This window comes from Rhyacophila brunnea, unplaced genomic scaffold (genome assembly GCF_057557595.1).
Source record: "Rhyacophila brunnea isolate RB1 unplaced genomic scaffold, BYU_Rbru_1.0 scaffold_21, whole genome shotgun sequence".
In the NCBI taxonomy this organism is placed as follows: domain Eukaryota; kingdom Metazoa; phylum Arthropoda; class Insecta; order Trichoptera; family Rhyacophilidae; genus Rhyacophila; species Rhyacophila brunnea.
The window spans coordinates 9,931,695-9,947,478 of NW_028232871.1; the positions used below are offsets into that span (position 1 = coordinate 9,931,695).

General features: G+C 36.4%; 1 protein-coding gene across 1 annotated transcript; it reads right to left on the reverse strand.

Moving 5' to 3' along the window:
• Nucleotides 1-13,520: 13,520 nt before the first annotated feature.
• Nucleotides 13,521-15,784, reverse strand: LOC147070691 (uncharacterized). The gene has a single exon (XM_085949138.1). The coding sequence runs from the start codon at nucleotides 15,354-15,356 to the stop codon at nucleotides 13,521-13,523; it is 1,836 nt and encodes a 611-aa protein (XP_085805264.1). The 5' UTR covers nucleotides 15,357-15,784.

Sequence of the window (15,784 nt, forward strand, 5' to 3'; positions counted from 1 at the left end):
TTATTGTATGAAATCGTGACTAGCAAAATTTAAGGTTTTATAATCGGAACAAATAAAATTTAGAAAATTAGGACAAAATAACGAACGAGTACATAATCCGAAACAAATAACTGTAGTCTTTAGGAGGTAAGTCATCGTGTTTTGGAAAAGAAATATTCAAAAAGAAACACGATGCTTGTTGGGTGCCAATGTCATATAATGGTTTGCCATGGGGGTTTAGGAAGGATGGGATCAGGAACGGGATATGTTTGGGGATATAGGGAAAGGGATAAGCATGAGACTCGGGGAAATAGGATGCAGGGTCGTGGGTGGTTTGACTTATTACCTCTAAGACCTCAGTTACCTGTCCGGTTACTACACTCATTCGTTGGATGTTCCTGTATAATAATAAATTACATAAAGATGGAATAAATATAAGTATCTCGGATTGAGCGCCACTCTATGATGATGCATAGAGACAATAGTGAAGGATAATTAAATGAAAAGCAAGTAGAGAAATTTCAACAATTGTATATTATAAATAAGATAACTTGCGGGCTACAGTGTATAAAAATGTATAATTACTTAAGTGAATCACGAGCACCTAAAGCGATACAATATTTAAGTAAATAAGAACAAAAACCCAAAAGCTAATTCGAAACAAAGACTACTTCGGTGGACCGTAACATAAATGAACAATAAATACCAATTAAAACAAAAGGCTCTCCAGCCTTTTCGCTGCCCTCGATTCCTTCCAGGACGGAATCGAGGAGTGCGTCTTCAAACGTGTGGGGAACGTGGAGTTCCTCCGATCTCCTGGCGTGGGGGGGACGTCCTTCAGATGGCCATCGTCCTCGTCTCCAAAACGTCAGGAAATCGAAAGCCCTGTGCCCAGGGTCCGAGGCTCGGAACTGGCCAAGACGTCTGCTTCCTTCGAAAGGTCAAGACTGAGAGATCGACTCCTGCTTCGCCTTCGTGTAAAAAGCCCGCTAGCTCCGATAGCGCCGGAAATAGTGTCACGAACTCCGTACAAACTATCCCGTGCGCAGGCGCGATCCGGTCGTACTTTTGCGTAGTGTTGCCCTCGTAAAGACTTCCTCGACTTAGTGTGTTATGTTATAAAATAACATGACAACTCATAAGAAAGCTATTGTTTTAAAATGTCTTTAATATGAAAACGACCAAGAAGTTTCCCTGCATATTACTAATAGGTATACAGTAGGAGAGATTTTCTCAACAACCCGGTTTTCTAGGAATCGCGGGGCGAGCTTGTTTCTTTAGGAGTAGCATTACGATGTATCGGAACTTGGGGTGTACTATTAGCATTAAATGAACCAACCGGCTGCCTGGCTCCAAAACCTGCATTCCAGGCCTGTTGGGCTAATGGCTATTGTTATTTAAGTTTTTGATAAGACAGGTAATGTGGGATGGAACTCCCATTTCCAGAAGTACCTTCCACATACAGTTCCATCTTACGCAGTCGAATGCCTTCTGATAGTCAATGAAGCATAATATCATAAGGGTATTAAACTCTGCATTTTTCAATTAGTTGCATGATGTTCAGAATTTGTTCTCGAGTTCCCTTGCCCTTAACAAAACCTGCTTGTTCCTTGGGTATTTGTCGGTCGATGAAACGCTTCAGATGATTTACATTAAATAACTCTTTAACATATACAGCCTGATCACTTAGGATATAATCTATTCCATTTATGTGAATATACTTGAATTGAGGATCTCCGTTGATAATCAACTTGGAATTTTTTATATCTTCCTGGCTGAAAGTTAATCTGACATGTTCGTCTAGATCTTTGATCATTACACGATACTTCTTAACTCCATTGGATATTAATAATCCAGATAACCCTTGTATAGCAACTCTGGGTCTTTTACCACCCAGTCCTGTCTCACAAGTGGGTGGAACTGGTCTACCCGAGCCTGGTCGCGGCCCGTCATGAGGCTGCATAAATATATTTTCTACTTGATATTAATAGAAATATTATTTTTAAATATAAAATAGCAAAGATCCGACTTTTTAGGTTCCTGCTTCCTCTCTTCAGTTTTAGGGTTATCAGAGCTCGACCGTTTGAGCTCCTATAAGAATGATACAATAATTAAATAACTAGGTACTTAACTTAAAAAGTTTTAATTAACAAACTTTAACGGGAACAAAAAATATGATGGCGGACGGAATTCCGCATCTATCAGATTCCGGTTAAACATAGTTTTTAAAATGATAAATAATTAAAGGAGTCTGTTTTCAATAACTCTCATGTGAAATATTATAAATCTTAAAACTGTAAGAAATGTCACTTCACTAACTTGAAAAAAGTTCAAGATGTTTTATTTTAAAAATGTTTGATAACTTTACTCTATATCTGGCAAATAGCGAATAGGTACATGATTGTAAATTTATTCTGCTTCTAAGTTTATTTTTTATTTGGTTCATAGATGAGAATGTTTGTTCGCATATGTATGTAGAGCCAACGATTGTGAAAATACCAAAAGCTAGTTTTTATAACACGTCATATGTTTCAGGCAAACTATTCCATGTATCAAATACTATTGTTTCCATTTTAGGCAGTAGTTTTATAGCTGTTCATTTGTGCTAAGAAATCAAATTGGATTTCTCTCTTTCGAGTTCTTCCAAGCCGCTGGTCAGATCTGTGAATTTGTTACTCCACAGTTCCTTACTTATTAAATCTATTAACTGCATCTGGAATGAACCAGCATCTGTGTCGAACGGTGTCAAGTTAAGTTCATTGACATTTATTTTGAGAGGATGTACAAGTCGAAGTTCTTTCGGCGGCTCTATCTCATAAACTCATAAGTTATAAGGCTGCTTGAGATGAGGTGAAATTGGAGTTTATGTCTGAAGAGCCGCTTCTGCCGAACCCTGCCCTAATGTAATCATGCGGAGTATACATCCTCTGCTGCTGTTTTGATGAGCTTTCGATGTCACTCAAGTCTTTGTTATCTGGCAAAAAACCATGGCCGGAATATAGAAATTTTAATGTAATTTTCTGTAACTCTGTCACTTGATGCATGATGGTCTTCAACATTCTTCTTCTTCTTTCACCCTATCACGTCCCAACATTGGGGCATAGGGCAAGCACAAGTTGGCGCCACTTCCCTCGGTCCATCGCCGACTCCTGCGCCTCCCGCCATGTCAGACCTGCAGCACGTAGGTCGCTTTTGTAGCATCGCTGCAGGGTGAGGGAGGGCCTGCCACAGCGACGGAACCCTTGAGGCTGTGCCACAAGGGTACGAAGTGCTGCACTCTTTGGCGGCATCCGGAATACCGGTCTTCAACATCAGCGTTAATTTAATATTACGGTTTTGGCCGCCACAAGAATCACACCATATTATGTTTTTTTACTGTGGGAGATAGATGTTCACGAATATGTTTATCAGGCTTCGTGAGGGGCTGTTGAATCGCCGGCCGTGGTTCTTTATCCGTGGGCGTGAATCGCGGCTGTGGATGTCGACAATTTCGTCTCGGATGCTTGTCATTTGCTCCTGCAATGACAATGTGAGTTTCCGCATCCTGGTCTCAATCAATGTTTCCATAGTTGCCTCCGAGATTGACGGTCTGGCTGTGGCTTCAATCATGGCATCATTAAGGCCCGCAACTTTGTCCAGATGTGTCTTTTTGGGTGGCGAGCACTACCTGCATGGTGTGGCAACCTACCCACCCACAAGGTTCTTAGGACTTCGTCTGAGATGGCGGTACCGGCAAGCGTCCTTAAATGATGTAGGAACTGTGACGGTTTCCGATCCCCCATTTCTTCGTGTTCTAGATAATTCCATGTGCGACTAATAAGTGTTGTCTAAAGTCAAGGATGGTTGTGAAATTACTACCACATCTATAACACTTCAACAGCTGGTTGTTATGAGTTTCCATGAAATGTCGGTGTCGTTTTAAAAAACTTATGACAAACTCGTTTCCCGAGAGATTTTGGCTAAACCTTTTTACATTTATACCTTTTTTTATCAAGATAAGCCTTGACGATGAGTCGTAAATCATTACTGTCTCCCCATTCTGAGCAAATATTTAAATTTTCGATGATAAACTGCTCAGTTTCTGGACTCAAAACAGTTTGGCCGCCTTGTGCTTTCACATCTACTCTCAATACTCATCTAGACAATACAGACCGACTTATACCGTATTTTTCTTGAGCAACTCTGAAGCTCATATGGTTCTTGGTAATGTCTTCGACAGCTTTCTGAATATTTAAATTCTTCGGTTTCTCAAAGTTGGAAGTAGCGGACACCTGATCGTAAATTCATAAAAAAATTCCAGCCTTCGATTGGCTTTTGTCCGGACTCTATCTCAAACCGTTCGGCTACAATCGCTATTTGGGCCGGTCATCAAGTGGTGTGATTTAACGACTTTGAACTATATATTAGTTAAAGATCATCCGATCTTCGCCGCGCAAAGTGGACATGCTTATAGATCAGGTCACAAGTGTTCTGGGGTATACGGCGTCACGGTAATCATAACCGGTGTTGAAAAAAAATTATAAAAAGGTTTAAAAAAATTATTTCGAAATTTTTTTTTCTTTTTATCGGTATACGGTCCGAATCCTAAATTCCGAAAATTTCGAAAAATTTCGCAAATTTTAAATAAATAAGTGTCAAAAGAGCAGTATCTTGGACATTTTTATTACCAATGCTCCAAAGATTATCAAAAAACTCTTTTTGAAATACACATCCAATTTTATCCGAGCACTGTTTTGGACATCACTTTTGGACACAAACAAAAGATTTTCCATTACCTTTTTTCCCACTACTTGCTGTAATGTTACACCAGAATTCCTTTTTTACTTAGCTACTTCCTTCTTTACTTAGCTACTTCCTTCTTCCAATTTCCTTTACACTTTTTACGTTTCACTCCAAGATTTTTTGACACGACATTGTCACTATCAGATGCATCCGAGATTGTTTCATTTTGTGTACGATTGTCATTCTGAATGATCATTATGTGAATAAACAATCATAATTACTCGTCTTGCTATCTTCTACTACTTCTTGATGTTATATGATGACTGTTTATGGTTAAAAAACGAAAATATATGTTAAAAGAATAATTACAACAAAAGTATCTGACAGATAAAAGTGAGGTTATGATACCACCTAAATGGCCGCAAAATCTTAGATGGAAGAACAACTTGTGAGGTGTCCCAACTTGAATCAATATAACGAGCTCTATTGACAAAATACAGAAATAATTTTTTGAGAGCTAATAGCCAGGTTATAAACCTTGCTAAATACAACGAGAACCGAAAAACCACTTAAGGTGATTTAAGTGGTTCTTCTTTCAAGGTATTCAATTTTAATCTTAGCTATTCATTTTTTCAGTAAATTAAGTACCGTCAATTGGGGTGGATAGAGACACTTTTTCCCCTTGACGACTATGTATCTGCATACATGTTCCAAATTATACCAACATGAATAGCTTAAAACTTGTTTCTATAGTCCCTCTACAAGTTTATGGACATATTGTACAAATATCCTTGAAGGTTATTAAAGAACAATCAATTTTGATTGATGTCTCTATTTAACCTGAATTGGGGTGAATAGAGACGAGAAGGGGGTGAATAGAGACTTGGAAGGTGAATAGAGACAAAATGTATAGGGAGGTAGGTAGATTTAGGTCAATTATAAACATGCATACATTTATGGTGTTTATTAAATCGAATTATAATTTTACAAGTGCAATTTTATAAAACATATTTATCAATATAAAAAAATAATCATTTCGTTTCCTTACATTTATTTTACATACATTTATGGAATTTATAAAATCAAAATATTTATTTTACAATTAGTCCAGTAGTTGTCTTTTTGAAAGATAATTATCAATCAATTATCAAAATATTATATATCTAGTTACATACAATTAATATAGTGATTTTATTAGGTAGATGAGTAGGTACCTAACTGTTAATTAAAAATATTAATACATCTACGGAGTTAAGGTATTAAATGAAAATATTAATTTTACATGTGCAGTAGGTATTTAAAAACATATTTATCAATGATTAAAAGCATTATTATAAAGCTAGCTATTAACATAAGTATTATAGGAAGATTTATTTTAAAATAGCTAATTATTCATGGCCTAAACAATTTGAACAAATAAAATCAAAGTACGTTACTCCTTCGTTACAAAAAGAGCAAACCCAACCTTTGCATACCATGCACTTCACCCAATCAATGCCTCTGTATTTTTTTATTTTGCAAACGCAGCATTCATTTTGGTATAACAATACTTTAGAATTTGAAAGAGAAGTAGATGGCTGCTCTCTATTCATGGCTGGTTCTACCAAGTCTTTAAGATCAGCAGTTGGACTACTGTCGTTTATACATTTTCCGGCCGCATCAAAAATCATAACAACCTTATTGGGGTTCATGTTGTCATTCATCTCATTTAGGGTTAATTTAGACCTCTTTCCAGGGCCTTTACCCTTTGTTTTTACATTTTTTTTCAATTGTAAGGAAAGATTTGGTCTGTCTAAACTATTGATATTTTCATCATCTATTTCGATATTTTCTGTACACTTACCCGCTTCGACAGCTAATTTCTTCTTCTTTTTTGTAGTTTGATTAGCGTTATCAGGATAACGCATTTCCTTAAGAATGTGTATTACAGATTGATCCAAAGCTTTCATGTGCTCATTTTGGGGTTTTTCATAGCCTGGTAGCCGGAATAAAACCTCTCTACGATCAATTGGGGAAATACCCGTTTTATAAAATCCAGATATTATATTTTGTTTTGCATTTATTGAAATTGTTTCATACAGTTTTTTTAGCAAACGAGGAAATAGTCCTTTAGGGATGCTGGCTTCTTTTCTTCCGTCCGTTTTTTTCCACTCTTCCAACAGTCTTTTCCACGCTATTTTCAATGGTCTGAAAAAGGATACATCGAGCGGTTGCGTGATATGCGTGGAATTTGTTGGCAGAAAAACAAAGAAAATGTCGTAATCTTGCACCATTTGATTAAATCAATTGAAAAGTGAGATGATAAATTATCCCCTATCATAATTTTTTTGCCAGTTTTACCTTTGAAGTATTCATAGGCTATTGTTTTAACCCAGTCTTCAAAAGTTATGCTGTCGAACCATCCACTTCGACTGCGATTATATTTCGCCCCCCTTGGGCCATTTGACGTCCATGTATCGTACAAGTGTGTCGATTTGTACACAATATAAGGAGGTAGCAAATTTCCATCAGCAGAACCAGCGAACATTATGGAGGTTGATGATTTCGTGGAGTTCATGACTCTTTCAGGATATTTAACTCCCCTCTTCAAAATTATCTTTCTTCTCGAAGGATCGTCGGTCAAATTCGTCTCGTCGTAGTTGATAATGTTACATAATGGTACATCTTTTATAGCTATTTCTAAGTTATCGAAATAGCTATTGATATCTTCAGGCGTGATCTCAGCCCGTACATGTTTTATATTTTGGCAAATTCTTTGAGAAATTTTACCTTTATTTCTTCTCAAAAAACTGTATGAAAACTCCTTACCAGGCAATATGTCTTTAAATATTTTCTCCGTAATACCTGCCCGATCTAAGTATCCTTTTACTAAAATACGCAGATCATAAAGATCTAATGGGTATCCCCATTCAGAACAAACATTTAATTGGCTTATAATGTATTCTTCAATTTCCTTAGATAAAACTGTTTGCCCTCCTTGATTTTTCATATTTTTCATCGTGTGTCTATTGAGTACGGAACGATGTATCCCATATTTTACCTCAGCCTCTCGATAGCTGAGATTATTCTCCAATATATCTTGTACAGCATTCTTTAAAACCTCTGGGTCGTGTTTGAGGTACCTTTTGGTGCTTCGGGGGTCCGGTTTATAAACACGTGGCATGTTTATATTGTATAGTGGTCTTTCTAAATAAAGAAAAAAAAGAAACATTATACCAAACATAATCACTTTTCAAACCATTTAAATTTCAGTTTTCTGTATCATCACTGTCTATTCACCCGCAGGTTGTCTCTATTCACCCCTTATGGCGTCTCTATTCACCCCGTATGGCGTCTCTATTAACCCCCCTCTCGTCTCTATTCACCCCAAAATATGTGAAAATTTCATGTTCTTTAAAAAGTACCCAATAATGCCGAAATTCAATGAAATACTAAACAAAAGTATGTTTATAGTATAAATAACACATGCAGTAAGTGTAAATTATTATGGTAACATAGTTATACTTACGTTTTCTGGAATAATATCAAAGTTTTTGAGCAGTCGAAAAGTAATGATTCACGGACATCGAATTCTGATGCAATTGTTTCAATTATGACAGATCATAGAGTTGCTTTGGTGTTACCATCCGAAATACGAAATTACCAGTAGTCAAAAAAATATTCCCATAATCATGATAAATACGTAGGATACTTAATAAAGTTGTGTTGAAATTCATACCATGTTTTTGTCTCTTTTCACCCCACAGTCTCTATTCACCCCAATTGACGGTAATTAAGTAAATTAAAAGAAAGCACCATAGTGGTAAGCAGAAGTGCATAAGGCTTAGCCTACAGAATGAGAACACTCATAAGAAAGCTATTGTTTTAAAATGTCTTTAATATGAAAACGACCAAGAAGTTTCCCTGCATATTACTAATAGGTATACAGTAGGAGAGATTTTCTCAACAACCCGGTTTTCTAGGAATCGCGGGGCGAGCTTGTTTCTTTAGGAGTAGCATTACGATGTATCGGAACTTGGGGTGTACTATTAGCATTAAATGAACCAACCGGCTGCCTGGCTCCAAAACCTGCATTCCAGGCCTGTTGGGCTAATGGCTATTGTTATTTAAGTTTTTGATAAGACAGGTAATGTGGGATGGAACTCCCATTTCCAGAAGTACCTTCCACATACAGTTCCATCTTACGCAGTCGAATGCCTTCTGATAGTCAATGAAGCATAATATCATAAGGGTATTAAACTCTGCATTTTTCAATTAGTTGCATGATGTTCAGAATTTGTTCTCGAGTTCCCTTGCCCTTAACAAAACCTGCTTGTTCCTTGGGTATTTGTCGGTCGATGAAACGCTTCAGATGATTTACATTAAATAACTCTTTAACATATACAGCCTGATCACTTAGGATATAATCTATTCCATTTATGTGAATATACTTGAATTGAGGATCTCCGTTGATAATCAACTTGGAATTTTTTATATCTTCCTGGCTGAAAGTTAATCTGACATGTTCGTCTAGATCTTTGATCATTACACGATACTTCTTAACTCCATTGGATATTAATAATCCAGATAACCCTTGTATAGCAACTCTGGGTCTTTTACCACCCAGTCCTGTCTCACAAGTGGGTGGAACTGGTCTACCCGAGCCTGGTCGCGGCCCGTCATGAGGCTGCATAAATATATTTTCTACTTGATATTAATAGAAATATTATTTTTAAATATAAAATAGCAAAGATCCGACTTTTTAGGTTCCTGCTTCCTCTCTTCAGTTTTAGGGTTATCAGAGCTCGACCGTTTGAGCTCCTATAAGAATGATACAATAATTAAATAACTAGGTACTTAACTTAAAAAGTTTTAATTAACAAACTTTAACGGGAACAAAAAATATGATGGCGGACGGAATTCCGCATCTATCAGATTCCGGTTAAACATAGTTTTTAAAATGATAAATAATTAAAGGAGTCTGTTTTCAATAACTCTCATGTGAAATATTATAAATCTTAAAACTGTAAGAAATGTCACTTCACTAACTTGAAAAAAGTTCAAGATGTTTTATTTTAAAAATGTTTGATAACTTTACTCTATATCTGGCAAATAGCGAATAGGTACATGATTGTAAATTTATTCTGCTTCTAAGTTTATTTTTTATTTGGTTCATAGATGAGAATGTTTGTTCGCATATGTATGTAGAGCCAACGATTGTGAAAATACCAAAAGCTAGTTTTTATAACACGTCATATGTTTCAGGCAAACTATTCCATGTATCAAATACTATTGTTTCCATTTTAGGCAGTAGTTTTATAGCTGTTCATTTGTGCTAAGAAATCAAATTGGATTTCTCTCTTTCGAGTTCTTCCAAGCCGCTGGTCAGATCTGTGAATTTGTTACTCCACAGTTCCTTACTTTTTAAATCTATTAACTGCATCTGGAATGAACCAGCATCTGTGTCGAACGGTGTCAAGTTAAGTTCATTGACATTTATTTTGAGAGGATGTACAAGTCGAAGTTCTTTCGGCGGCTCTATCTCATAAACTCATAAGTTATAAGGCTGCTTGAGATGAGGTGAAATTGGAGTTTATGTCTGAAGAGCCGCTTCTGCCGAACCCTGCCCTAATGTAATCATGCGGAGTATACATCCTCTGCTGCTGTTTTGATGAGCTTTCGATGTCACTCAAGTCTTTGTTATCTGGCAAAAAACCATGGCCGGAATATAGAAATTTTAATGTAATTTTCTGTAACTCTGTCACTTGATGCATGATGGTCTTCAACATTCTTCTTCTTCTTTCACCCTATCACGTCCCAACATTGGGGCATAGGGCAAGCACAAGTTGGCGCCACTTCCCTCGGTCCATCGCCGACTCCTGCGCCTCCCGCCATGTCAGACCTGCAGCACGTAGGTCGCTTTTGTAGCATCGCTGCAGGGTGAGGGAGGGCCTGCCACAGCGACGGAACCCTTGAGGCTGTGCCACAAGGGTACGAAGTGCTGCACTCTTTGGCGGCATCCGGAATACCGGTCTTCAACATCAGCGTTAATTTAATATTACGGTTTTGGCCGCCACAAGAATCACACCATATTATGTTTTTTTACTGTGGGAGATAGATGTTCACGAATATGTTTATCAGGCTTCGTGAGGGGCTGTTGAATCGCCGGCCGTGGTTCTTTATCCGTGGGCGTGAATCGCGGCTGTGGATGTCGACAATTTCGTCTCGGATGCTTGTCATTTGCTCCTGCAATGACAATGTGAGTTTCCGCATCCTGGTCTCAATCAATGTTTCCATAGTTGCCTCCGAGATTGACGGTCTGGCTGTGGCTTCAATCATGGCATCATTAAGGCCCGCAACTTTGTCCAGATGTGTCTTTTTGGGTGGCGAGCACTACCTGCATGGTGTGGCAACCTACCCACCCACAAGGTTCTTAGGACTTCGTCTGAGATGGCGGTACCGGCAAGCGTCCTTAAATGATGTAGGAACTGTGACGGTTTCCGATCCCCCATTTCTTCGTGTTCTAGATAATTCCATGTGCGACTAATAAGTGTTGTCTAAAGTCAAGGATGGTTGTGAAATTACTACCACATCTATAACACTTCAACAGCTGGTTGTTATGAGTTTCCATGAAATGTCGGTGTCGTTTTAAAAAACTTATGACAAACTCGTTTCCCGAGAGATTTTGGCTAAACCTTTTTACATTTATACCTTTTTTTATCAAGATAAGCCTTGACGATGAGTCGTAAATCATTACTGTCTCCCCATTCTGAGCAAATATTTAAATTTTCGATGATAAACTGCTCAGTTTCTGGACTCAAAACAGTTTGGCCGCCTTGTGCTTTCACATCTACTCTCAATACTCATCTAGACAATACAGACCGACTTATACCGTATTTTTCTTGAGCAACTCTGAAGCTCATATGGTTCTTGGTAATGTCTTCGACAGCTTTCTGAATATTTAAATTCTTCGGTTTCTCAAAGTTGGAAGTAGCGGACACCTGATCGTAAATTCATAAAAAAATTCCAGCCTTCGATTGGCTTTTGTCCGGACTCTATCTCAAACCGTTCGGCTACAATCGCTATTTGGGCCGGTCATCAAGTGGTGTGATTTAACGACTTTGAACTATATATTAGTTAAAGATCATCCGATCTTCGCCGCGCAAAGTGGACATGCTTATAGATCAGGTCACAAGTGTTCTGGGGTATACGGCGTCACGGTAATCATAACCGGTGTTGAAAAAAAATTATAAAAAGGTTTAAAAAAATTATTTCGAAATTTTTTTTTCTTTTTATCGGTATACGGTCCGAATCCTAAATTCCGAAAATTTCGAAAAATTTCGCAAATTTTAAATAAATAAGTGTCAAAAGAGCAGTATCTTGGACATTTTTATTACCAATGCTCCAAAGATTATCAAAAAACTCTTTTTGAAATACACATCCAATTTTATCCGAGCACTGTTTTGGACATCACTTTTGGACACAAACAAAAGATTTTCCATTACCTTTTTTCCCACTACTTGCTGTAATGTTACACCAGAATTCCTTTTTTACTTAGCTACTTCCTTCTTTACTTAGCTACTTCCTTCTTCCAATTTCCTTTACACTTTTTACGTTTCACTCCAAGATTTTTTGACACGACATTGTCACTATCAGATGCATCCGAGATTGTTTCATTTTGTGTACGATTGTCATTCTGAATGATCATTATGTGAATAAACAATCATAATTACTCGTCTTGCTATCTTCTACTACTTCTTGATGTTATATGATGACTGTTTATGGTTAAAAAACGAAAATATATGTTAAAAGAATAATTACAACAAAAGTATCTGACAGATAAAAGTGAGGTTATGATACCACCTAAATGGCCGCAAAATCTTAGATGGAAGAACAACTTGTGAGGTGTCCCAACTTGAATCAATATAACGAGCTCTATTGACAAAATACAGAAATAATTTTTTGAGAGCTAATAGCCAGGTTATAAACCTTGCTAAATACAACGAGAACCGAAAAACCACTTAAGGTGATTTAAGTGGTTCTTCTTTCAAGGTATTCAATTTTAATCTTAGCTATTCATTTTTTCAGTAAATTAAGTACCGTCAATTGGGGTGGATAGAGACACTTTTTCCCCTTGACGACTATGTATCTGCATACATGTTCCAAATTATACCAACATGAATAGCTTAAAACTTGTTTCTATAGTCCCTCTACAAGTTTATGGACATATTGTACAAATATCCTTGAAGGTTATTAAAGAACAATCAATTTTGATTGATGTCTCTATTTAACCTGAATTGGGGTGAATAGAGACGAGAAGGGGGTGAATAGAGACTTGGAAGGTGAATAGAGACAAAATGTATAGGGAGGTAGGTAGATTTAGGTCAATTATAAACATGCATACATTTATGGTGTTTATTAAATCGAATTATAATTTTACAAGTGCAATTTTATAAAACATATTTATCAATATAAAAAAATAATCATTTCGTTTCCTTACATTTATTTTACATACATTTATGGAATTTATAAAATCAAAATATTTATTTTACAATTAGTCCAGTAGTTGTCTTTTTGAAAGATAATTATCAATCAATTATCAAAATATTATATATCTAGTTACATACAATTAATATAGTGATTTTATTAGGTAGATGAGTAGGTACCTAACTGTTAATTAAAAATATTAATACATCTACGGAGTTAAGGTATTAAATGAAAATATTAATTTTACATGTGCAGTAGGTATTTAAAAACATATTTATCAATGATTAAAAGCATTATTATAAAGCTAGCTATTAACATAAGTATTATAGGAAGATTTATTTTAAAATAGCTAATTATTCATGGCCTAAACAATTTGAACAAATAAAATCAAAGTACGTTACTCCTTCGTTACAAAAAGAGCAAACCCAACCTTTGCATACCATGCACTTCACCCAATCAATGCCTCTGTATTTTTTTATTTTGCAAACGCAGCATTCATTTTGGTATAACAATACTTTAGAATTTGAAAGAGAAGTAGATGGCTGCTCTCTATTCATGGCTGGTTCTACCAAGTCTTTAAGATCAGCAGTTGGACTACTGTCGTTTATACATTTTCCGGCCGCATCAAAAATCATAACAACCTTATTGGGGTTCATGTTGTCATTCATCTCATTTAGGGTTAATTTAGACCTCTTTCCAGGGCCTTTACCCTTTGTTTTTACATTTTTTTTCAATTGTAAGGAAAGATTTGGTCTGTCTAAACTATTGATATTTTCATCATCTATTTCGATATTTTCTGTACACTTACCCGCTTCGACAGCTAATTTCTTCTTCTTTTTTGTAGTTTGATTAGCGTTATCAGGATAACGCATTTCCTTAAGAATGTGTATTACAGATTGATCCAAAGCTTTCATGTGCTCATTTTGGGGTTTTTCATAGCCTGGTAGCCGGAATAAAACCTCTCTACGATCAATTGGGGAAATACCCGTTTTATAAAATCCAGATATTATATTTTGTTTTGCATTTATTGAAATTGTTTCATACAGTTTTTTTAGCAAACGAGGAAATAGTCCTTTAGGGATGCTGGCTTCTTTTCTTCCGTCCGTTTTTTTCCACTCTTCCAACAGTCTTTTCCACGCTATTTTCAATGGTCTGAAAAAGGATACATCGAGCGGTTGCGTGATATGCGTGGAATTTGTTGGCAGAAAAACAAAGAAAATGTCGTAATCTTTGCACCATTTGATTAAATCAATTGAAAAGTGAGATGATAAATTATCCCCTATCATAATTTTTTTGCCAGTTTTACCTTTGAAGTATTCATAGGCTATTGTTTTAACCCAGTCTTCAAAAGTTATGCTGTCGAACCATCCACTTCGACTGCGATTATATTTCGCCCCCCTTGGGCCATTTGACGTCCATGTATCGTACAAGTGTGTCGATTTGTACACAATATAAGGAGGTAGCAAATTTCCATCAGCAGAACCAGCGAACATTATGGAGGTTGATGATTTCGTGGAGTTCATGACTCTTTCAGGATATTTAACTCCCCTCTTCAAAATTATCTTTCTTCTCGAAGGATCGTCGGTCAAATTCGTCTCGTCGTAGTTGATAATGTTACATAATGGTACATCTTTTATAGCTATTTCTAAGTTATCGAAATAGCTATTGATATCTTCAGGCGTGATCTCAGCCCGTACATGTTTTATATTTTGGCAAATTCTTTGAGAAATTTTACCTTTATTTCTTTTCAAAAAACTGTATGAAAACTCCTTACCAGGCAATATGTCTTTAAATATTTTCTCCGTAATACCTGCCCGATCTAAGTATCCTTTTACTAAAATACGCAGATCATAAAGATCTAATGGGTATCCCCATTCAGAACAAACATTTAATTGGCTTATAATGTATTCTTCAATTTCCTTAGATAAAACTGTTTGCCCTCCTTGATTTTTCATATTTTTCATCGTGTGTCTATTGAGTACGGAACGATGTATCCCATATTTTACCTCAGCCTCTCGATAGCTGAGATTATTCTCCAATATATCTTGTACAGCATTCTTTAAAACCTCTGGGTCGTGTTTGAGGTACCTTTTGGTGCTTCGGGGGTCCGGTTTATAAACACGTGGCATGTTTATATTGTATAGTGGTCTTTCTAAATAAAGAAAAAAAAGAAACATTATACCAAACATAATCACTTTTCAAACCATTTAAATTTCAGTTTTCTGTATCATCACTGTCTATTCACCCGCAGGTTGTCTCTATTCACCCCTTATGGCGTCTCTATTCACCCCGTATGGCGTCTCTATTAACCCCCCTCTCGTCTCTATTCACCCCAAAATATGTGAAAATTTCATGTTCTTTAAAAAGTACCCAATAATGCCGAAATTCAATGAAATACTAAACAAAAGTATGTTTATAGTATAAATAACACATGCAGTAAGTGTAAATTATTATGGTAACATAGTTATACTTACGTTTTCTGGAATAATATCAAAGTTTTTGAGCAGTCGAAAAGTAATGATTCACGGACATCGAATTCTGATGCAATTGTTTCAATTATGACAGATCATAGAGTTGCTTTGGTGTTACCATCCGAAATACGAAATTACCAGTAGTC

Bases quoted from the DNA above. Each gene is read 5' to 3' on its own strand.
- LOC147070691 (XM_085949138.1), bottom strand. From the start codon at position 15,356: ATGTTTGGTATAATGTTTCTTTTTTTTCTTTATTTAGAAAGACCACTA.